Source organism: Labrus mixtus, chromosome 23, assembly GCF_963584025.1.
Source record: "Labrus mixtus chromosome 23, fLabMix1.1, whole genome shotgun sequence".
Classification (NCBI taxonomy): Eukaryota; Metazoa; Chordata; class Actinopteri; order Labriformes; family Labridae; genus Labrus; species Labrus mixtus.
The window spans coordinates 5,386,476-5,410,638 of NC_083634.1; the positions used below are offsets into that span (position 1 = coordinate 5,386,476).

Genomic DNA, 24,163 nt, shown 5'->3' on the forward strand with positions numbered 1-24,163 from the left:
GCAGACACACTTCACAGTCACATATCAGGTCACACATTAGCAGGGCGCTCAGCTAATCAGGGGAATCAGGTCACGATATTTCTGGAACTGATTTCGAGTTTGATTTCGTTGTTGCAAAGACACTCTTGTATCTTAAGCAAATACATTAAAACAGTTTTTGAAAAAAGAAAAACACTTCATGACAGAGATCTTGTATCATCTGAACACAGTGCCAGCTCCAAAATGTCAAAGCAGAGTGATCTGGTTCACCTTGCACACCTTGCTGTAAATCTCCAATAATCCACATTTAGCTCTTGATCTGCTCTAATCCTGAATCGAGGGAGTGGAGTAGTAAACTAACCTCTGGCTGCTTCCTGTCAGGTGTGTGTGCACGGTTACTATCATTAGATCACCTTACACATAATGCTGTCTGAGTATGTGCTGTTAAAATAAGACGTTATCGCTCTCATTCAGCTGTAATCACACCTGCACACCTGTGAATATCTGCCGTCAAAGCTGTTCCTACAGAAACTCAGCTGTCTGTTTTTATTTTTACAGTCCATGGTTTGTATCAGGATGAGCACTCTGCAGCGTCACCATGAAGTCAGCTTCTTCTACCAGCAGCAGAGACTCTGAAACCTGGATTCTCCTGGACCTCTGCTGCCCTCTAGTGGCAGGACATGCTCATAAACATTCACCCCAGCCAGCTTTGTTTTTAATTCCTGCATGTTTTTTTTAATCACCCTGCTCTGTTAGAACGATGAAATAAATGACTCATAATGAGTGTATACTGTGGAAAGCGGTTTCTTCAGCATGCTGTAGATAGTCTGTCTCGACACCTATACCCTGTGGCAGTGGCTACAAGCAATACATATAACAACATAGTGATTAGGAGTAATATAAAGCCAGAGTCAGACTCTTTCTACGTGCTCACATATTTGGCCAATAATTCAGATTCTGAGTGAAAAGGCTGAATTTCTACAAATGCACATCTCTGACTTTATATTTATTATACCGCGCTGAACAGGATGAGGGCGCTGTTCTACCACTTGAGCTCAAACTGAAACTACAAATCAGTGATGGGAGAAAAAAAAAAACCTGCTCACACATGTTTGGCTTTTTAGGTTACAGGGAAAGACATCAGAATAGAGCTAAATCATTATGAGCTTTAACATTACCAGCCCCTGATGTGTCTCCTGCACGATGATGATGATGTCACCACAGCGTCAGCAGAATCCTTGGAAACTTGAGGGCAAGGCGAGACTATTTCCACAGCACCTTTCAGCTTTCCAGGCAATTCAAAGAGCTTCACACGAGTCATCAAAAGAATCATGACAAAGGGAGAGAGAAATATTAGAAGAAGACATCTAAATTCATTCAAACAAACCGTGAACGATCACAGAGAAGATCACATTTGAAAATATGAAACATGTTTGAGATCCGGACATCTCTGGTAACCCACGATGTGTCCTGCATGGAGACATCTCTTTTTTTTTTGATCCTGTCGTGTGTTTGCTGTTTAGCAATATGTTTGCTTTCTTTTAAAAGACAATACAGAGATGAACGCAATCTGTGTTTAACACAAAGAGTCAGCTAATAAGATGTAAAATGACCCCCTCAGCGATTCCAACCACAGTCACACATTTAAGGCCTATAGTCCAAACGTAGGCAGATACTCTTTTAAACTGAGGTCATGTCCACATGAAAACGTAGAACCCCACTGTTACCGCAGTCATGAGCACAAGTGAACAGGGGACGATAACCATTACTACTGCACAAAGCTGTTTTGGCCAATCAGAAGCATAGACAAAACATTACTGGTCCCAGTAGGCTATCAAGGAGAAACCCAGTTAGCTGATATTCAACAACATCTCAACATTGGAAAGCGTTTTCTCTGCGTTTTGGACTTTTGCACAACTGTGTATGTAAGCACGACAAGAGTCCAGTTAGCAACGTTTACACCAGCACTAGTTTGGTTACTTCCGCCATCGCACAAATCTCACGTAAACTAAAGTGAAAGCACACTGACGTTAAAAAACAGAAGAGAAACTGATGCACAGTGTGACGTTACAAGCCCCTGACTCAGTTTTCGCAGCCCCGGTTCAAATCCAACCTGTGGCTCCTTTCCCTCGTGTCATTCCCTACTCTCTCTCTCTCCTTGATCTCCATCTCTATCCACTGTCGTATTGCTCCATTAAAGGCACAAAAAGCCCAATAATAAAAAAATAATAAATAAAAAAAGTGCCCTTTCAGAGACCTCAAACGCAGTATATGTGTACGAAAGGCCAAAATGCACAGAAAAATACATTTTCAAAAATATCCGTCTACGTGTGGACTAGTCCTTGGACAGTTTCCAAACTTCTACCAAAACCAGGAACCAAAAGCATGCTGGGAAGCAAGATTTACACAGCTTTTTCATCCCTCACACTCCTCAGGTGGTCTCGTATGACTCAGACTCATTAAACACACAGAGGATTCACAGTTTTGAAGGCAGAGATTTGTATTGTAACACGTAACATGCAGCGGGACATACTCCCTCACGTGGAGCCGGTCGGAGCTGCAGACGCCATGTGGAGTTCATGAAAAGAGACGATCCAATCTTCCGTGTGTGGAGGGAGAGGCCTGCAGAGGAGGTCAGAGTGGAGCCTCAGGAGGCTGCAGGAGAGGCAACTTTTACTGCTGCACTAAAACTCTGCTCTCACACACTGTCGTTATATAACTGATAGAGTCTGACACGTAGGTTGTTTTTATTCATGATTTCTCCTTCCTGTGAAGTTTGGGTTCCACACCCAAGAACCTCAGAATTGTTTTTTCATTCACACCCATTCACACACCGATGGCCATTAGTATTAGCTAATCCTATTCATAGCAGCGGGAGCAACTTGGCGACTTGCCCAAGGACACATCGGACATGTGGTTCAAGGAGCCGGGGATCAAACCCCCGTCCTCCTGGTTGAGAGACGACCGAGTCTACAACTTATCCACAGCCGCCATATGTGTATCCAGTAGGGTGACCATAGTGGAGACCTGGCGAGACACACTTATGCCTAGACATACTCGCACACCTGCCAAACTCCACGGGGAAATAAATGGAAAGATGATCCTGCAGGCTGAAGCCATGACATCATGAAAACATGTCCAGATTTTCTCCAAACTTCCATTGCCTCCGATTTCCCCTCACACAGCCGGCATGTGACAGGTGGAGCGCTTTAGAGTCTCACAGCTGAAATATATCCGATCCTTTTCCCCCATTGCTGCCAGAAAAGAAGAAGAAGAAGAAGAAGAAGAAGAAGAAGGAGGAGGAGGTTTATGGGGGACTACTGCCAGTACAGTGAGAACAGCTGAGGGGTCTGGCAGGAACTATTCATTTTTCCTGATCCTACTTGACCTCCTTGCACTTACTGTACAGTACAAGTCCTCCTCCTGATTTTAATACCACTTCATATATAGTCGTCTTCAGAATTCAAACTTTTTTTCTCCATAATGTGACATGACCCAGAGTTTAGACCACCTCCGTTTAGGCACGGATCACTCACGGGACCTGACCCAGAGTTAAACCTGGGTGAAGTGGAGGTGAAGGTCCAGCTGTGGAGCATCAACTCCAACCGGGTCTGACACACAGGCCTCCACTTCCTCCTACAGGGTGACACACTGAGGAGGGAGGGAGGGAGGGAGGGAGAGAGGGAGGACTTTCTTACACTCACCTCTTTTGCCTCTGTGGATCTGGCCAAAAAGCTTTCACAACATTTGACGCTAAAAGAGTTATTAGAGACTCTTTGTTTGGATATTAACTGGTTTAATATTTACACATTTCTGTCCAAAGCATGAGCAGTCAGATGGTCCGACGTTTTGTGAACTACGACACAGAACTGCCGCAACATTAAAGACAATAACCTCTGACAAATGGAAAATAAAGTTCAGCAATAGACAGGACAGATCTCAGGTAGGTCATTGATAAACAAGCTAAATAGCAGTGGAACTAGAACTGACCCCTGGGGTGTCCCCATGCTGTTGGTACGGAAGATGGACTTTTGCCCATTGACTCTGATACATTTCACTCTTCCACTTATGTACGAGTCAAACCACAGAAGCCTGATGAGAAAAATTTAATTTAGGAAGTTTGGACAACAACACATCGTGGTTAACAGTATCGAAGGCTTTTTTCAGCCTTTTTATAGGTCTAGGAAAACCACAACATTACCCTTATCCAGAAATGACAAAAACATTCTGACTTAATAAGTTCCAAACAGGAAGAGCATCTTTTAGAGATATAAGAGAGGAAATGTCACATAATAAGGCGATTGTTTTTGTGATAAAAAATTATATACTCATAGTTCTGATATACAAATTGTTCACCCTGGATCAGATGAAGCGAGGGAGGAGGACTGTTCAAGTCCGTGCAAACAAATAATGAGACATGAGTTCATCATTAATGTCTCAGGTATCCAACACCTCGTTTAGATCACATCATCATTACATCAAAGTCACAGAGAAAAACAGCAAGTTAAGAAATCTCATACACAATACCATCCAGTCGGCAGGGGCTGTGTGAGCTCATGTTCCTGCCCTCAATGCTCGTAGTATAAACTCTAATCAAAGCAGGATGTGACTGTGTGTGTGTGTGTTTGAACAAAGACGAGGAGACGAGCTGAGCGTTACATCAGCAGACGAAGAAACAATGTTCTCTCCTCACTCAGTGTGGGAAAGTCTGCTGGATTCTGTCTTTACTGGCTTAGATGTGAAGATTAATGTGGATTTTTTTGTTCACTTATTAGTTAATAAGTCCAATTGATGGTGAATATGAAAACTTTGTGCATCTTTGAATCTTTAAATGGCAAATAAATCACTGCCCATGGAGTAATTTCCATTTAAGTGCGTTTCCACCCCTGTTAAAATGCATCATTTGCCAAGTTAGTGCGGTTCGTTTGCGCTGCTGTGAAAGCTGTCAATCAAACCCGGGTTTGGACCAAACAGTCGTACCCGCGCCGCTTGAAAAGGTAGGTCTATGTGCCCTTTTTTTTGGCCTCTTGATGAGGTTTGTTTGTAGTAAGAACATGAACCGACCTCAATCCCACCCAACTGCAGGAAGCAACCACCCTGGACCCTCTCTAGTCATCGTTGCTGAACACGTTTTCAAGACCACATGTAGACATGATGGATCTTCAGAGAAAAGTTTAGTGGAGGAGCAGGTCCTGGTTCAGGAGGATTAACGTACACCCTCTCCTGAATTGTCTTGAGAAGCACCTTCAGTGACTCTAGGACATCTACATATTATTTTAGAGCTGCAGCTGTGCCTCATTTTGAAACCGTATCTTTTGCTTACAGTGATAAATGCAAAGGATATGAAAACTGATGACCAGAGCCGACATCAGTCCGTGTAGTCGTCTGTCTATTTTGAAGTTGAAAAGCATCTTTGGAGCAGCCACAGCCAGGCAGGAGTCGACTAGTCTTTGTTTACTTTAGGGAGAAATTCCAACCAATCAGAGAGCTTTTTCCTCGTGCATCACACATTTTGGTCCTCTTGTAAAATGTCCTCGTGTGAACACGGACCAAACTTGAGGAAATTATGCAACAATGGAACAAATGGATCCATAATTCAGACCAGAGCAAACGATCTATAGGAGTGAAAACACCCTAAAACTCCTGCATATACCGGTACATGCAGGCCAAGATTCAGGTATCCGAAGTGTTCTGGTTCTGGTTTCAGTTTTTAATCTGAGCTGTTTCATGTTTCAGTTAGCATTAGCGCTACGCAGAAATACAATCTGTCGTATGTTTTACTATCTTGAGCAGCTACTCACAGACAACCTAAGCACCACTTTACATAATTCATGAAATCCTTTTAATCGTAGCATAGCTAACAAACTGACAGCCTGTGAGGGCCTCTGCTTTTTAAAGATTGAATTCTAGACATATCGTGTTTTAGTGTTTAAGATTTATGTTAAACAAAAGCTTGGTGATGTAAACATTTGCCGTTAGAATTGTGAGAATGCCATCATGACCACAGGTGTTGGAAAAATGGCCTCAAACTGTCATTTGTTTATTCTTCTCCTGAAGATGTTTGCATTTCATTGAGGGTGATATATTAATGTTCTTGAGCGTTAAATAACCCAACCCTGTTTGGTGCTTGATTTGAAAGTGTCGACAGATGACGTAGCTGCAGGTTGTTGCTTAAATGTAGCACAGATTCTCCTGCAGCAGTCGATGGAATCTGATTGAGATTAGAGAATTTAAGAAGGCTTTCAGGAGGAAGAGTGGCCGAGGGAAGACTCGTTTTTGGACGTGGAGGTCATGGTAAGTGTGCCTGCCAGTTTAAAACTGCTGAGAGATGGACGACTCTGTCAGTGGGAGATCAGGGCTTTCCTCAAAACACAGCTGGAGCACCAACAAACCCCCACAGGTCTGGACTTGAGCAAAACCTGCAGAGGACCTCCGCCGAGCAAAGCAGGGAGCGAGGGCAGAGAATCACAGGATGAAGAATCGTGAAAAAAAGCATGGCAAGATTAATGAAGGGGATGAAAGAAAAGGAAACAGATGAGGAGACGAGAGGATGAACACATGGCGACAAGAATAATGAGAGGGAGGGGAAGAAATATGAAGATATTAAGGGAGCGGTCCCGAGGAAGCAGAAATGTAATAACGTGGATAAAGTGCTGGACCTCTGCTGAAGGCCAGGAGAAGTTCCAGTTGTGCATGGGTGAAATTGCTCATTGCAGGAAATCCCCATGTCTGCAGAGAGAATCCACGCCAAGAGAGGCCGTCCATCAAACTAATGCAGCGCTCGGTCTTCTCTCACACACTTAAAATCTACTCGCTAGGCTTCAATAAATGTCAGAGTCACTCAAACTCATGTCAGTGGATCTGTAATTATACGAGAACAAAGTGGATATTTCCCTGCAGGGGCCGACGTGTTCTCTGTGAGCTCTTCTTGTTCATACAGGAAAAAAGGATGTAGCATCTTTTTTTTTTTTGCGTTTGAGTTTTTAGGCCACTTCCTCTTACGTCACTGTCAAACATGACTTGCGCTTGTACAACGCACTCTGAAAAAAATCCTGACTACGTCTTCGGTTTGGAATGTCCCCATTTCTGCCAAGAAGCCGGAGAGCTCAGCCCCGCGGAGTGAGAGCATGCTTCGCAAGCGTTAAATGTGTTTCGGCAGTTTGGGTGGTGTTCACAAGATATCTCACGGATTATGTATTAATTCTGATTCTTTTGGACAACAGCTGCTTCATATGCGTTGTGTTTTTCCTCACTCGGCAGTGGGAAAGACACTCCAGAGCCTGAGAACGGCTTAGTCATGGTGTTTGACATGTAGGTCCTGGCAGCGCGGTGGTCGGCTCTTTCCACTTGGCCGCGCATGATTTGGATAATTTGCGCCTTCATCATGCGAGAACTTAAACTATATGTTTCACTCGTTGAAAGAAAAGCCACACAATTCAGCAAAATCCACCCCGACCGTGCTTTGATGTTAGCTCTGCCATCCATCAGGTTTATTTTTTCATATCAGTGCCAATGAGCTCTAATGGGCATTCTTAATGTGAGGCGGCAGGACGAGGGAGCTTGATGTATCGCCCTGCAGCTCAGCTACACAGAGAGAAAAAACACTTGTGGTTTTTCCCATAAGAGAGATGCTAATGCCCATAACTGAAAGCCAATGTGAATTCCCAGAGAATCCAGGGTTTAACTGTTCCTATATGTTGCCCGTGGGAGAGGAAATTCAGCATGACGTAACGAAACAAGAGTCTAATCTTCCATAACTCTGTGCTGTAATATATGGAGGGCATCCCCTATGTTTTATGGTCAGGAGGGAAGCAGAGCTTAAAGGCAGGTAAAGTCCTGTTCCCATGGGTGCAATCTCTCCTGTGGGCACAAATCAAAGTGAAGGAGCTGAGGAAAACCGCCACGATTAACCCCAATACAGCTCACCTGCTTCAGATTTACAGAGGTTAGAGACCGAAAGAGTCGTCTTCAAGTCAGCATGAGCTGTTAACACAAATGCTGCGGTGAGAGTTGAGTCAGTGCCTGAACTCTGAGGTCATAACTTGGCTCTGAGTAAGGCATAGAGACTGGGGGGGGGGGAGGAGTGTGGATTGGAGGGACGTGCAGAGCAGCCTGGAACTCTTTCCAGGGGAAAGCCCCTCTCTCTGGAGCTCCTGATGTTTCATTTGTATGAAACGATTTCAAGCTCTCCTTCAGCGCTTGGACTGTGTTTGAAAGCTGCTTTGTTAGATCGTTAAAAAGACAAATAGACGAGCCTGGGGGAGCACGCGAGAACTAGACGCCAACTTACACAAGGTTTCCTAAGGCAGATGAAAGATGACCAATTATTGATATGCAGACAGGGGCGGATCCAGACCTTTTTGACTGGGGTGACCCAACTGGGGCGCCGAGTTATGCAGGGATGGCGTAAAGTATGTGTGCACGCGATTAATTGCTGAATATCAAAAGTAAATCGTAATTATTTTTATTTTTAATCTCATGCATCCCTTCACTGGGCCCATTATGGTTCATAATTGATTTTATGATTTTGCTGTTTGTTTTTAAAGCCATGAATGGCCTGGCTCCCCCGGTCATAACCGACCTCCTTAGCCCTTCGACCTCATCTAAGCCCTTTAAGACCAGTCCCGCCTCTTCCAGGTCAGATAGGGAAACCAATGGTGCATTCATGTGGTGTCGGACACATCGGAAAAACAAGTTTCCGAGTTGTAAACATATTCACATATTGCACATCAACTTTTTGCTCAAATATCACTTTAAACAGTTTCATCTTCACAGATCTTATTTGTAGCATCAGCGCTGTTTAGAAGTATTAATATGAGCGCATATTGGAAGAACCCATATTTAGCGATGCACACAGATCTGTAAACACCTTATATCGACCTTTGATATCAGCAAACCACCAATCAGTCAAGCTCTGTTAAGAACAGAACAGAACACGTTCCATTTTTAACAAGCTTTAAATCTTTAAGGAACATATTTTTAGAAGTCATTAAGTGTCATTAAAATTGCTAATTGGTCAATAAATTACACCAAGCCATCAACTTGGGAAAATGTATAAATGGTTCGAGTTAATCAACAACAATTCAAGCTTGGAAGTTTGTGGACTGTTTACACGGCTGCCAAGCAACATGTGAGAAATGTATTTTTACAGATTGTAAGTTATGTGTCCTCCATGCAAATTGTTCCACGTCTCTGTTTTTCTTAATCCTGACTTCCTGTGCTGTACACTGACTGAGGAGGAAGGCATTTTTTAACAAGTGCAAGAAAAGCAATTAGGTCTTTATTGTATTTTCCATGAATAAATGTGCCTCATGGCTGCGTGTCAGATTCTTAAATATGAAAACGTTCCAGCTACAAGAGGACTTTTTGTCATCATAATGAAAGAAATCTGGACGTGCAGGATGAAAATGCAAACCAGACCGAGTTTCAAAGATTGCAAGAGACAAAAAGCTTTACGTCTGGGTTTTTTTTATTCAGTTAGTTTGTCTTACATTCATGTTGGCCTGGTTCCAGACCAGACATCATCTAAGAGAGGGAACAAAATCTGTTATTCTAAAAGGTTCAGACAGTCTGTGCTTATAAAACCAACATACATCAACGCACACATCACATAAATCCTACATCTGTTTGCATGATATACTGCATATCGCTGCAATCATCAACACATTAGAACTATGTCTCACTTTATTTCTCTGTCACCAAGACTTATGGCAACTGTCGAGGAAGATTTATTTCTATACACTAATAGAGACGTGAATCTACAGGAACGTTACAAAAAGGTGACAACAGTTCAAGCATGCAACACGATCTAGAAAAATAAACGTTCTTTGAATGCCCCCGAGCAGTAACGTGAGGTTTCAGTTGTGTCTGGGCATGACAGTAGTGTGTGAGCGAGTTATGTCATAATGTTCTGACGGCTAGAGCCCGACTGATAAAGGTGTTTAAAAGATGTACGCTGATGTTTGATGGTCATGAGGAAAAAAAACCACAGATTACAGATATAAAAGCCGATATAAAGGGGGGGACAAATTATTGATATGGCAATTTCACATTATCGATATGTGGTCATCCAATGGCTGCTTGGTTCCAATATTGATATTTTAAAATATGTATATCAGCTGGACGAAGGAGAAGATGACAGCTAGAGGATGAAGCATGATAAGAGGGTGAAATGACACAGAATTGCAGTGAATTAATACATTAAAGGCAGGGTTGGTCATTTCCTCCAGAAACACTTTTGGTTGAAATTGTCTTTAGGTCCTGACGGAAATTAATAACTCATGTTTTCTGAAAAAGGAACAAAGAAAATCTGTCATCTGTAGCATGTTGTAAGCCTCTAAAAACTTCAACCAATGTCTGCCATGAGGTACCAATCTGATGAACCAATCATGAACCTCCCTGTCTCCCTGCTCGTTATTTACCCCATGCGTGCACTAGCCCACACTCAAAACATGAGCTGAGGTCTGCTTCTGGACCAATGGCGCTTGTGCATGTAAAGTGAGGGGCGTGGCTTTTGAGGGAGCACAGAGGGGAGGGGGCGGTTGCAGACGCAGCACTGAGGGAATGCTACTTTCAAAATCATGCTAGTTTTAAAAAATTACCAACCCTGTCTTTAATCCTGCATTCAACCTTTTTTATGGGCATTTTATATTCTTCAGTGAGTTAGATATTGTGATTTATCATTTTGTTGTCTTATCATATCATGTATTCCTATCATGAGTAACCCTGAATAACTCTAAACAGACCGCAACCTACTGGATAATCTGACGAAAAAAAAGATCAGGATTTTGTTTACTTTTGTCAGAAGTCACATCAGAGCTGGACAGCACACTTTCTGAGTTAGTTCTAAATTGTTGCGAAAATCCACAATTTGAACTAATTTGACTATACAAGGGACTGTGTGGGCTGTCCAGCTCTGATGGGCCCTCTGACAAAACAATTCTGACAAATCCTGATGTTTTTTGATGTCTCTAAAGTTTCTCTTTTTTTTCCTGTAGGGTGAGGTCTGTTAAGAGTGATCCGATCTGCTCGGAAGAACAGCGTGGCTGCACCCGAAAATATTGAACATGTTTAACATTTATGATTCGATCTCTTGTTGTGCGGGGGGAACCCCGAGGACAGCAGGGCCCGCACTCTGTGAACTGAGAAGCGAGACTGAAGCACTGATGAAGGAAGCACTACGGCCTCAGCAAATCAACTTTTACTAAGATGTACAGCTCATGTTCACGCCATCTCACGGCTTCATCCATACTTTTTTCTTTTGTGAATTATGGCAGACTCTTTCTCCCCATAGTCGGCCATGTTTATTTACTCTAAATTCACATTTAATTGGATTTTGAGTTTTGAGAGTCAGGACTCCGGTTGCTGGTGAATTAATCTGTTAAGTGTGTGCTCTTTTGGTCATTAAATCTATCAGGATCTGTCTTCAAGTGTGGGCTCTCTCACATCTATTCGGATTCTCAAATCTTTTAGTGTGTGCCAGGCTTAAGGAAAACATTTTTACTGAGGCAGATATCAGGAAACATAAAGGCCAACAACCATGTATCTTTAATAGGCCACTATCGGCTGAAAATATCGGCCTACAGATATATCAGTCGGGCTCTACTTGAGGCATCTAAAAAAGGTCCACCTGTACTGTTGCTAATACAGTAAAAACTGCAGTAAAGGTCAAACTACTGGAGTTGGAGAGTCTGAAGAGGACAATCCTAAAACAGGAAGTGTCCATCCCTGAGAAAAAGACAGCTGTCTTTCACAGTCTTTCAAACATCTGGTAGGTTATTCTTCTACCTTCCTTTTCAACTTTCTGTTCATCGATTTATTTTTCCACCTTCTTTTTCCAAGATGGTTGTTAAACAAGTAATTGTATCTCTCATCCACCTCCTGCTCCTCCTTTGAGTCTTTGTACCATGGTCCCCAAACGCCTCCATTGTACTGAGGGTTGGAGCGCAGGTCTTTAGATGGGTAGCGTACCGGCACTGCAGTCTTGTTGTATTGCGCTAGCCGCAATAGCATCTTCTTCACTATGAGAGGGTAACGCTGAGACAAGTCCACCCTTTCATAAGGGTCAGCCGTGATGTTGAAGAGCCAGACAGATTTACCACGGTCCCAGCGAACACGTTCATTATGCCAGCGATTGGTTAACCGCTGGTTGGAAAAAGTCTGAGGTGGCACCCAGTCGCTGTAACCAGGGACACCCGTCAGGAGCTTCCAATGACCGACCCGGATCGCAGCCTGAACGGCAGTGTTCCATATCCCGTACCCGGCTTTCCATGAACCGTTCTTGGCTTTGATGTAGATTGGATCAATGTTGTGGAGAATGTCCTGACGAGGAGATGGGCGTCCTTCACTGATGGCCTCCCAGACATCATACCCATCCAGATTTAGATCTTCGTCTAGAGTCCCCTCGCCCAGCGTCACCAATGTGGGGAACCAGTCAGTGATGTGTACCAAAGATCGACACTTTGTCCCTTTGTTCACCAAGAGTGGACTGTGAACAAAGCCCACCGCCCTAATCCCTCCTTCCCAGTAAGTGGCTTTACTTCCCCTCAGGGGCCAGTTACTTCCACCTGATAATGGCTGGCCCCCATTATCTGAGGAGTACACTATGACTGTGTTGTCATAGTATCCGTAGCGTTTTAGCGCTAACGTGAGGTTGTGGATGGCTTCGTCCAAGCAGGAGACCATGGCAGCATATTTACGTCGATGCAGGTTTGGAATACCCTTGTAGCGCTCGAGGTAGCGTGCAGGAACCTGCAGTGGAGAATGCACCGCCTGATAGGCTAAGTAGAGAAACAAAGGCTGTCTGCGAGGGTTGTGATTGGCTAAGATGTTGATGGCCTTTCGAGTAAACATCACAGTTGAGTACATGCCACGGTCCTGCTCCCAAGCTGCCTCTTCCCCTTCATACAAGTCATACCCACACATACCAGGCCCTTCACATTTATAGTGACTGTAGTAGTCCCCGCTTCCTAGTAGGGAGCCAAAAAAGGTGTCGAAGCCGCGCTGGGTGGGCATGCAGCCACGTTTGTAGAAGCCCAAGTGCCACTTGCCAACCATGTGGGTGGAGTATCCCGCTTGCTTGAGCTTCAAGGGCAGGGTGACATTTTCCAGGGGGAGGCAGTTGGGCTGGGTAGCTCGGATGATGGAGTGCTGAAGGCCTGTGTGGATCTGATACCTATAAAACAAAAACAGAACACATCCAGTAAGATGGGGAGACGAACCGCAAGAAATGCTAACCTTTGATGAAAGCTGGGCTTCCTGTCGTAAATACCTTAGGAATTCTGATTGTTTCAAGTATACCGTTTATACTACTGTGTTTTTTTTTGCAGATTTATTTGACCTTTGATTTTATTTGATATGTCTGAAATAAATGTATTCAATCAATCAATCAATCAAAACCTTTTGTCTGCTAAAACTCTTTCTCTTCATCTTGATGCAAACAATCAAGTTGTGCAATAACCTAAAAAACTAGTCCAGATGGGATCATGTGCCCTGCTGGCCCTGGACACTAATAAAATAATCTGAATACTGAAAGGCTGCCAATATAAAAACTGAGGATCTTTTCCACCTTAAAGGACTCCTCACACTGATCATTTGAAAACAATAAGTTGTTTCAGTGGCAGACAGAAGTATTTCTAATGCACACTGATAAATCTGTCTGCACTCATAATTATATTGTACCAAGACTAAAGCAAACACTTTGAGCGGACAGAAGAGTTCTTATAGGCCTTTTAGAAAGCGTGTGTTAATCTAACATCTACCAGAGCAGGGACAGGAGGTGGGATAGGGGTAAGGGTTTCTGTGGTTACTTGTGGTGGGGGAGAAGGCCGGGAGCAAACACAGAAGACCTGTCACTCAAGACCTGACAGGAAACAGAGTTGTGACCTGGAGCCAGTGATGCTTAACACAGCACTATTGATGATTGAAGGACGGACACTGTGTGTTTCAGACATTTGATATCATTTTTTTTTAAATGCCTTTTGATAAAACCGTAAACTTAAGTTGCTTTAGGCGGTAACAGAGGGTTAAAAGTACCCAGAAGTTAGCGTGACGACACTTTTATTGCCACTTAGAAATAAATGACTACAGAACTATATCTGCAGGCATTTAACAGATTTGTTGATGAATCATAATGCTAAATAAACGGTCTCCACCCATTAAGTGTTTCAAAACTCTCCCTTTCCCAAACCACCACATCATCAATAACTCAACACTTGGACATTTTTCAAGAAAGCTGGTGATCATTATGTTCACAGAATGATGTAAAAGCTTACTTGATGAGCCACACAAAGGCAGAACAATATTTGCTGTTACCTTCGAGTAGCCTGTAAGTTCAACATGACAACTAAATTGCTACTCAGTAGAGGGTGTCAAACTTTCTATGTTCTTTTGTATTTTGTCCTGATTTAAATAATGACTCTTTGTCAACTGAGTAACAGACAGCCAAGATTTTGTGTGCAAAGGAGAAGATCACTGCAGGAGACGTACTGCGCTACCTCCTGCCGTCCTATTGACCGCTGTGTCTCCAAGGTTTCTTCATCTTCATCAGATTTATTTTTTTTGCAATAAGGTGCAGTACAGTTGAAGGCTTGTCCTCATACAATTGTTTTACTTCAGTGGTAATTGTTCCAATTTAATCAGCCTGTTTCCAATTTGATTTCATGTTTTTGGAACAAAATGATCCCTTCATAAACAATTTTTACAACTAGAGACTATGTTGGCTACTGTTGATACTACAAATATTCACTGGGGGCTCGTCAGGCTGCTGCCAGAGTTAGCTTATGTCTAATAACACAAGTGTATCAAGGCATTACGGCTTACTTTAACTTTTCTCTGAAAAATTTGGATCAGGCCAATTGGGATTATGAAGGTCTTCAACCAGTTTTTTGGATCTATTTCCAAGCATGTGAAAAATAAGTTGGACCTGTGACGAACTTCTAGCAGCTCTGATATCTTTTTCAAAGGATAGCTTGTACTGAGTGGGTTACTTACTGCAGCTTTAAATGAAATCGATTAAAACAGATCTGTGGGATTAGAGGTCTGATTTTCAAACAGCCGAGCCAACTTTATGATCATTGAGATTGTGACTGGCTGTGTTGTTGGCCCACAGAGAGGAAACCCAGCTGGGACTTTGGATGAATCTCTTAGAAGCTCTGATTTCATTTCTGTCTGATTGCTTTGAGTGAAAGCAACACACCTGGGAACTGGTGCCGCCAGATGCCTCTTCCCCAGTCTCCTCTCTTTTTGACCCTCCCCTGCTCCCTCCTGAGGTTAGCGGTGTGCCGTCGAGCTGTCACCAGGGACAGGGAGGGAAAATTAGAGTCTGGTTTAAGTTTCAACAGAGCAGGACTCAGCTGGAGGAGATCCAGGAGGTGGTCAGGGCGAGCAAAAGCTCCTTTACCCCTTGGGAATGTGAGTCCTATAAGGGTTACACCACCGAATGGCGGGTGCAGCGTTCCAAACAAAGCAATAAAGACAAAGATTTACAACTCCAAACCTCCTGAACAGAAACAATACAGAGAACAGTACACATACTCCCATTAAATCACAGACTGCAACTTCAAATCCCCATCCTAACTACCAGGCCTGTAGCACAGCTGGACAGACCATCAGCTTGTATTTCTGCAGGTTTATGGATGCTTCTGTTTCAGCTTGGTGAGGTTTACTTAACCTTTGAGTGATGGAGGGAGAAATCCAATGTTCACTTTCCCACACACAAAAGAGATATTTTAAGAAATGACGGCTGCTCGAACACACACTTTGGGCTTGGTTGCACACAGTTTCTAAGAGCAAGCCAAGTGTGATTTGGTGAAGAGGGAATTGGAAATTAGAGGAACGATGGACTGGCTAGTTTTTTGCCAAGATAGCATGGCTCTATTAGGTAATTTAGGTTCTTGACTTTAGATTGGTTGTTGTTCTTCGACCGTTTCCGAGCATCACAACAACACTTGACCTTTCATAGAAATATTTACATAGTTTGGACATATCGCCTAATATTTGGAAAAAACACACGTAAACTGTAAAAGAAATAGTCATAACCTTGATGGTAATGGTTTCATCCCTCCAGCCTGCGCACCACAGACTACAGTTTCCTTACATAAGAGTATGCATTATTTTTTCATTATTAATTTGCATACTTATGAATCTTTCGCTGAATTTCACTGGTTAACCGCGTGTTTGGAATTCCATTATTTGGGATTCTAAAAGTTTTTGATAGGTTTTTATTTTTGTACTGTCTAAAGCTGTGACTACTTTACTTGCTGTGTGCTTTTATTTTGAAATAAAGTAAGGAGCTTCTGGTAGACTGAAGGTTAGGACAGGAAGTTAAGCCCAGAAACAGGAAGTGGTTAGAGATCCCAAACTGAGGTAAAAACAGCTCAAAGGAACGGTAACGTAGGTCAATGTGTGATGTCATAGGTCAATGTGTGATGTCATAAGGTGGATATTACTTTGGACTCATCAGCTGAGCTGTCTGAGAGTTTGTTAAAGTGAAATGAGACATTCAAAGATGCAGCAGTGTCCTTCTTTTACATCACTGAGACTACAGGGAGACACTGAGGACGACTATCTACGGTGAGCCTAAAGGGACAAAATAGCATGAGGTGCAATTTCCGACCTTAATAACACCCCGATTAACACTTTAAGGCTTTAAGGTAATTTAAACACTAATAAGCAGACTGTACAGATAAACGCTATATGATGATAGCGGTAGCTTTATAGCAGCAATCTATGCAATGACTGTGTGTTTCTGCATGAAACCAGGACCGCTGTATAACCAGACCTTTGTTTTTTTATTCAAGAGGCAGTTTGCGAGTTGGCAAAGACATTCTGTATGAATCCGTTTGTTTTCTGGGTAAATAATACCGTGTGTCCTACGCTGCGCTTTACTCAAACAAACTGCCATCTGGGTTCGATGTCACTAAAAACGCAGTTAGGAAGTTGTAATGTTTACAACTTGGCAACGAGGATTCCCACAGATTTCTATCCCGGTTCCCAGGACCTTTAAAATGCTTAACTCATCAGGGTAATGATACGGCTCAATTTGAAATTTGATACCTCTATTCACTGAGGTCAGGTCCGTGAATTCAGCATGAGACCACAGCGGCCGGGGTCTTGGTCTCATAAGGCGATGAGAAGAATTTCTTGTCACTCGGAGGTCTACGCAGGGGGAACTCTGAAACCCAACCATGCAACATGCACTCTGCGGGATAGAGGGGGCATTGTGGGTCCGTCATTAGGCGACGACAGTAGAATGAATTGAACCAAGAAGAGATGGGAATGAAGGAAACATGTGTTTGTGGATAAGAAAGCATCATTAACACCAAAAAACAACCTATCCTGACATTGAAAGGTGTTCCTTTGGTGTTGAAGACAGAATGAAATGCGTTTGCTTCAAAATCCAAAAAATACAGAAAAAATGTGTTGGAGGTTGAGTACATTTTAAATGTTGCGCTACTTAGTCTTTCCACACTTTCCATCAAGGCCTAGTGATAATTTGTTGTGTGTTTAATTTGTGTTCATAAACTTCATTTTTCGTTTAATAAATTAACTCTGTAGTTTCTTCAGACTTCTATCACCATAAGAAAAATGACCACTTGAATATCTTTTGCCATAAAGCCTTCATACACTTTCCCCCACGACATCACATGAGGATTGCAGCCTAGCTACGAGCACATAAATGTCTATAAATTGAGTTCTGGACGTACACGCTCCATTATCTTCAATCTCCTTTTGTGTTCTTTCCGTTTACACAAGGATCATTTTCCCACATCTGGCTTTCCCTTCATTTATTTTTATTTGTCAAACCGTTTTGAATTGACGCCAGGACAGAGAAAAAGACCTTGTAGAAGTTGAAGTGAACAGAATGGATGATTTGAGCCAGAAAGTGGAAAGACGGGAGAATAATGGAGACCACATACTGTACATGTTCAAGTTTATCAAGACATTCATGTGTGCAGGTTTAAGATTCCAACCCCTGAAGAGCCCCTTCTTCTGCAGCTCCTGCAGGTCCGCTGGTGTTCACATACCGAGAGGTTACAGCCGTGTAATGAGAATGTCATGCTAAGTGCAGCCTGTGATCCCTCCACAAATCAGTCAAACCTGCCCGAGGATGTGACGAGAACGGCACAAGGTGGAGCGCAAAGACTTCCAAAGTATCCCTGTGTAGTTTCTCTTCGACGTACGAAGGGTTCACAAGAGGACCAGGCCTCGATTTTACAGGTTTTTTGGGGCACCTGAAGGACAGTTCTGGGTCTTTAGTATTTACGAGGCCTTGAAATAATGACAGCAGTAACTACTGCCCTCTGGAGATCTTCCCTCCTACCCTGCAGTCCCTCCACATGTCCAACGTGACTGATTTATTGGATCTTTTAAAGTAACCAGAGCATGAAAAGGCAGCAGCAGCAGCTAGGGCTGTCAACATGCTCAATTCTTTTTGTTAGCATGTGTGTGGAAATAAGATCATCTCCATTATTCTGATGATCAAAACTGTCAAATAGTTCAGAAACTTAAGAACAACACAGACGTTCAGAGAGAGAAGCATGTGTCCATTCACTTGATACTTTTTAAGATCTCGACGTTTCTCAAGTAGTTTTGGAGGAAGCAAAAGATACTTTCATGCCCCTTACAAACAGACAGAGCAGAGGACGAGACACTGTTTAAATTACACAAACACAATGGCAATGTTTTGGTAACGTAACATTGCCTATGTATTTGTGCAATTTGGACAGTGTGCAGGAGTTTGCTTGCCATTTTTGGTCATGGAGTACTGAGGAACTCTTTGACGTTATTATCTAAGTAGCGGTTCACTATTTGGGCACCCGTGCATGTGCAGTTTTAAAAAAAAATGTAGCAAACAAAGTTCCACTCAGTTAGCGTTTAATGAGGTTTGCTTTACCACATACACTTAGTCAGAAAATAATGAACGACATACAGAGGTGCAACTTCTCCTGACACGGCTTCAGATTTATTCAACATACCAAATGTGCACAGCGAGCCGGATCACAGCAACAACAACTGCTTTACGGCAGCTATGGGAACTCTCTTTGGGACACATTACTCCAAAGACAAGAGCACTTTGCAAAAAAAAAACCATCCCTATCAAAAACAATACATTTCCCAATATTGGGAGCCTTGAACTTGTATTGTTGTTGCCGTGGAATCCAAACAGGTATCGATATGGTATCATATTGACAATTCAAAATCTGGTATGGTGACAACCCTAGTAGACGCCCAGGGGCCAAAAACTCAGAGGTCAAACACATATCAACCTTTATCCTGCATGGATCAATCCACCTATTAGCAGCGAAATACTCCCAGCATTCCTTATCTTGTGTTGCCAAAGAGTCCTGCCGCATACCTCGAGTAGAAGTCAGAGTTCTGTTCTCAAACACTGCTTTAATCACGCTATCTCTTTGGGTTTATTTGCACAACCGCTGAGCCACAAGGCCAACAAATCACACACACCATTAAACTTAAATCACCGCTCAAGTCCCGCAAGACAAGTGCACTGGCCGCTGCTGCAGCCACCGAGGTTCTGGAGGGTTCCCCGAGTAAACCTGCTGCTCCAGACCGGGGCCTTGTCTTGTATTCCCTGTCCACGTCCTCCCCACATATGGTTCAAATAAGCAGCCTTGACGCTGCAGCTCTGCATTTAATCAAAGTCAGATCCGGGAGTAGTTCGTCTTGCTTAGCACGTCCTCTCGGCAGGCTCTTCATTCGCTTTCTCCGACTATCTACCTTCACCTTTTCTCCTTCTTCCAATCTCTTTTTTTCTTTGTCAACAAACCCAAACAGAACTTCTCCAGAAACCTTCCTAATGGAGAGGGGCGAAGGGTAAAGAAGGAGGTGAAAGATAACTGAAACAACAAGGAGCGGGTGACTGAGAGGCTAAGACGGGTTTGAGATAAGTGTGGACAGATGCAGAGCGTGAATAAGTAGGAGACGGAGTGAAAAAAAAAAGAAAGCTGCTTCGAGCAAATAAGCGACCCCACTCTCCGTGTGGTTTTGACCAGATTCGAATCCTGTGGGCTTTAATATAAGAGCGCTGTGTTCAAGGATGACAGAGGAGCTCGTTTGGAATAAAGAAGCCATCTTTGTTTGAGGTCCGCTCCCACAATGCATTCTTCTTTTTTTGGTTTGTTGAAGTAACAGATCATTCAGCGATATAGGAGACTGATTTGCTTAACAAGAATGAATGCAACTTTACTCTGCAACAGAAAGTGTCCGCAGTGACTAGCTTGTTATTTTGCCTATTTTGGTGCCATTTTTCGGAGTATATGGAAATGCTTCTTATCCACAGAATCTGTCCAACCTGAGCTAAAAGGTAGTGTGAGTCAATTAGTCAAAGAACTGATGACAGATTTAAAACTGTGTGCACAAAAAACTGTGCACGGCTTCTCATCTTATCTTATTTTGCTAAATAAACAGAACATATTGATCCAAAAGAGTCTGTGATCAGAGACATTTCAGCTGCTTCTTGTGGGGTGTTCCTTTTGCGGACTGGATATGATTATATCGGTCGATATTATCAGCTGGCAGATAAATCGGTCCGGCTCTAATTGAGTCTTCTATGAATCCCTAAACAGACATGTGCATGTTAGTACAGATGACAGTCTGGTCATGGGATGTCAAATTCCATTTTCAGGTCCTAAGTTGTGACGTGTCTGTAAACAATGAGCAAAGAGCGTCTTCCTCTGGTTTCTTAGAGCCCTAATCATCTTCAAAGAAGACAGAAGCCTTTAGAACCCTGTTGCAAAAAGAACAAAGCCTTTTTACTCAGATCATTTTCCATAAGGATTTTCTTTAACGAGATTAAGGAAAGAACAAACCCCTTGTGGCGGCCTGCTGTTTTTAAAAGCCTGCAACACCTGCAGAAAGCAGAAGAAACTGCATGAGGTTGACAAAATGAAAATGAAATGAAGACCATGTGTATCGTCTCTGCAATGTAAAATGAAACCAGCTCCAATTTGCTCACTACTTTAAGTCTTTGTCTTCAGGTGTGTAGCCGACCACGAGTCAAGAGAAGAAGTCAAAAAGGTTAGAGATTCAGTTTCTGATAAAAAGAGCTGACAGAAGGAATGTGGCAGGAAAAGTCCACATGCTGGATTTGTCTGGACAGGTACGCTGACACGGCTCTTAAGATCTGCAACATTCATCTCTGACACCTCAGACGGGTCTTCACTTAATTACAAAGGAACCAAAACAGGGAGTAAGGTTTAGAAAATACTGGCTCATAGTTCACTCTGTCATATTAAAGTTTCTAATAACACATCTGACATTTTGGTCCGTGTGACCTTTGCCCTCGCCTCAGCAGGTCCAGCTCTCTGATCAGTGCCGACCAGCAGGAGGACGAGGAAAGTTTCAGGGCAAAACAACCCTGAAGATGAAAGAAATGTCCGACTCTAAGCCTCTAATCTCATCAGAGCAGCTTAAAGAAAAAAACAGAGAGGTTTTTTTTTTTCTGATGCCGAGAGTTTCCCAGGAGACGGACGGCGTGGAGATCTGCTCGTGTTCCTGGAAGTGCTTGAAAGTGCTTTTTGCTGCGGTTCCAACAGCAGCTGCTCACGACTGCTTCTGTAACGATGACGGCACGGTTTTATCTTCACGCTCTTAATCTGATTAACCATTTCAATCCACGTTAAAGGTTTCATCTGAGACATTTTACATGGACGACAAACAAAGTCGCTTTCTATGACCCGCTGATTACAGGCGGTAGGATTTGCAGAAGTTGTCGAGTTTGAGGTCAACATTTCCAGGAAAAAAAAAACGGAGGGTCCATCCCTGAACTCTGGACGGTCTGCGAGAGTAGGCTTAATTAAAAGGTTTGTGTGGTCAAAGAAAGAAAGAAAACAATGGCGAGATGAGGAAGAGAAGGATGGAAGACATTTTTAAATCCATAGAAGAAGAATTTAATGTAGCAATCAGATGAAGACAAACAGTCACAGCCGTCGGCGTGGAAGCTCTTAGCATCTTTCTGAAAAGTTGAAAGATTTTTGACTAGAAGCGGTCTGAGCAGGCGAACTAAAAAGCCGGAGCGCTCACAAAAAGGACGCTGGGCGCTGCGTCTTTTCTCCAGTAGGTCGCCTGCTGCTGCACGTTCTCTCTCTTCATTGGGAGCAATACAAAAAGAAGCTGGCACTCTGATAAGAAACGGCAGGTCAGGTGGACACAGGCCCGTACTTCAGACTGATTTCTGCTTCTACATGTCTGTGCAAGAAGAAACTATCTCTAACTTAGTTCTGAGTGGAGATCATCCAGCTGACACACACAGCTGATGATGTTCAAACACAAGCACACACACTCCTCAACGATGAGCCATTCTCAAATCTACACCTACATTTCAGCGTGCATGTGCGCTAACTTTTCAGCTCCAGTCAGAGCAGAGGAACCAAGAGGTGGTCGCACTTTCCTCATTATCTTCTCGGACTCCTGCCAAGAAAACTGTGGTGCCCAGCAGGCCTCCTCCTTTTAGCTGAGGAGGGGAACAGATGGAGGAGGAGGAGGAGGGGGGGGGGGGGGGGGACCCTGCAGAGCTTCTTGTACAAAAAGGGGAAACTGCTGATGTGAAACGTACTGTTAGCAAACTACAAAGCCAGACCACGACTGACCCCCTGTGAGACTGTATCTCGCCCTCTAATATCTCTTTACAGATGCCTGCTGCCCCCTCATTTGGAAACAGCTGGAGCCCCCCTGTCAGGGAGAACTGAGACAGCTCTGCCTCATAATCATGTCTTTTATTTATGGATAAATAGTCACCAGATGTGTGGCTGCAAACAGGAAGAATAATGTAGTTAGAGGCATTAAGGTACACTGTGGGCTGAAGGTTTTTAGGTCTTGAAATATGAAGTTTCTTATGCACGTTCTGCAGAGAAGAAGCAAAGTTTGTCTGTGGATTAAAGGAGGTTTAGTGGACATCAGACATTATGACACGTCTGTAAAGTTAAAGTCACACTAAATACCGGCATGCCATGAATACCAGTGGCATGATGCCGGTGCTACCGAAGCGGCGCATGTCACGCTTTTAGATCTCAGCGCGACTGAAATTGTGTCCAATACATTTCAACCAATCAGATTCATTTAATAAAAAGTTGTGCAGTCTGAACCTCAGGACGGTTAAAAAAAAAAATGTGACAGAAGAAAGAAACAGAACAAAACAAACTTGTTTAAAAAGCGCTTCATTGTCTTTATAAACATGTTTGTTTTTTTCAGGCACATATTTGAGACCCACTGAAAAAAATGGCTTTGCGACCCATTTTCGGGTCCCGACCCACCAGTTGAGAACCACTGGAATAACTGTTTAACTTTTGGCAACATATTTTAATTCATTACTTAATTCTGATGCACACAATATCGCTGCCTCTGGGGATTCAAAGCGTTTCTACTTGATTAAAAATGATGTTTGAAGGTGCATGAGAGACGTACTGATGTCATTATAATGAATTTAATTAAATTATAAAGTTTAGCTTTAAGGATGAGAGTTTGGGGAACCTTGCTTGCACCGTACCTGCCGGTCATGAGTTGGCTCCTGGACGGGCTGCAGAGAGGCTGCACGTAATAATTCTCCAGTTTGACTCCCTGCGCTGCGAGCCGGTCCAGAGTCGGGGTTTTGATCTCTGACCCGTGGTACCCGACATCCCGGAAGCCCTGATCATCCACCAGGATGAACACGATGTGCGGCTGAGAGCTCGTCTTCTCGAACTCGTTCGCCCGGTTCCGCTGCTCCGCGTTCCAGTTTTCCCACGACAACTGAACGCTCCACGTCTGGGAAATGATGAAGCTGAGGAACAAACTCAGCGGGACCCACAAAATGAACATGTTTCAGCCGGACTCGGAGCTCCAGGCGCGGTCACTGCTGCTCGGTGCGCCGGTGTGTGCGGGCCGGAGCGCGCTGCACATGTTCAGGGGGTGCAGAGGCGCTTGGAGATCGGGTTCGCATCGTGTTCAGTCCTCTTCTCCTCTGCAGGCAGGTTCACGGTTTGAGGAAAAACGTCTGCGTCTTCTACACCTGCACAAGTTAAAAAAAAAAAACCTAAATGTTTGTCTCAGCATTCACTCTGTCATCCTCCCACTGTGAGGTTTTGGTCAAAAGACGCAGCGCAGAGTTTCCACAGCTGAAGCAAACAGTGAAGAAGCAGCAGCAGCAGCCGGTGCACTGAGTTCACAGCAGCAGATGTCCTCCATCCTG

General features: G+C 43.4%; 1 protein-coding gene across 1 annotated transcript; it reads right to left on the reverse strand.

Annotated features, from left to right (window-relative positions):
• Nucleotides 1-9,430: 9,430 nt before the first annotated feature.
• arsj (arylsulfatase family, member J) lies at nt 9,431-24,163 on the reverse strand. The gene is made up of 2 exons (XM_061031296.1): nt 23,483-24,163; nt 9,431-13,153 (listed from the first exon to the last, which is right to left on the reverse strand). Exons 1-2 carry the CDS (start codon nt 23,791-23,793, stop codon nt 11,755-11,757), a joined length of 1,710 nt encoding a protein of 569 aa, XP_060887279.1. The 5' UTR covers nt 23,794-24,163; the 3' UTR covers nt 9,431-11,754.

Coding starts and splice junctions, on each gene's coding strand:
- arsj (XM_061031296.1), bottom strand. CDS start 23,793: ATGTTCATTTTGTGGGTCCCGCTGAGTTTGTTCCTCAGCTTCATCATT. Junction 13,154..23,482: donor AGCCAACTCATGACCGGCAG/GTACGGTGCAAG, acceptor TTTGTTTTATAG/GTATCAGATCCACACAGGCC.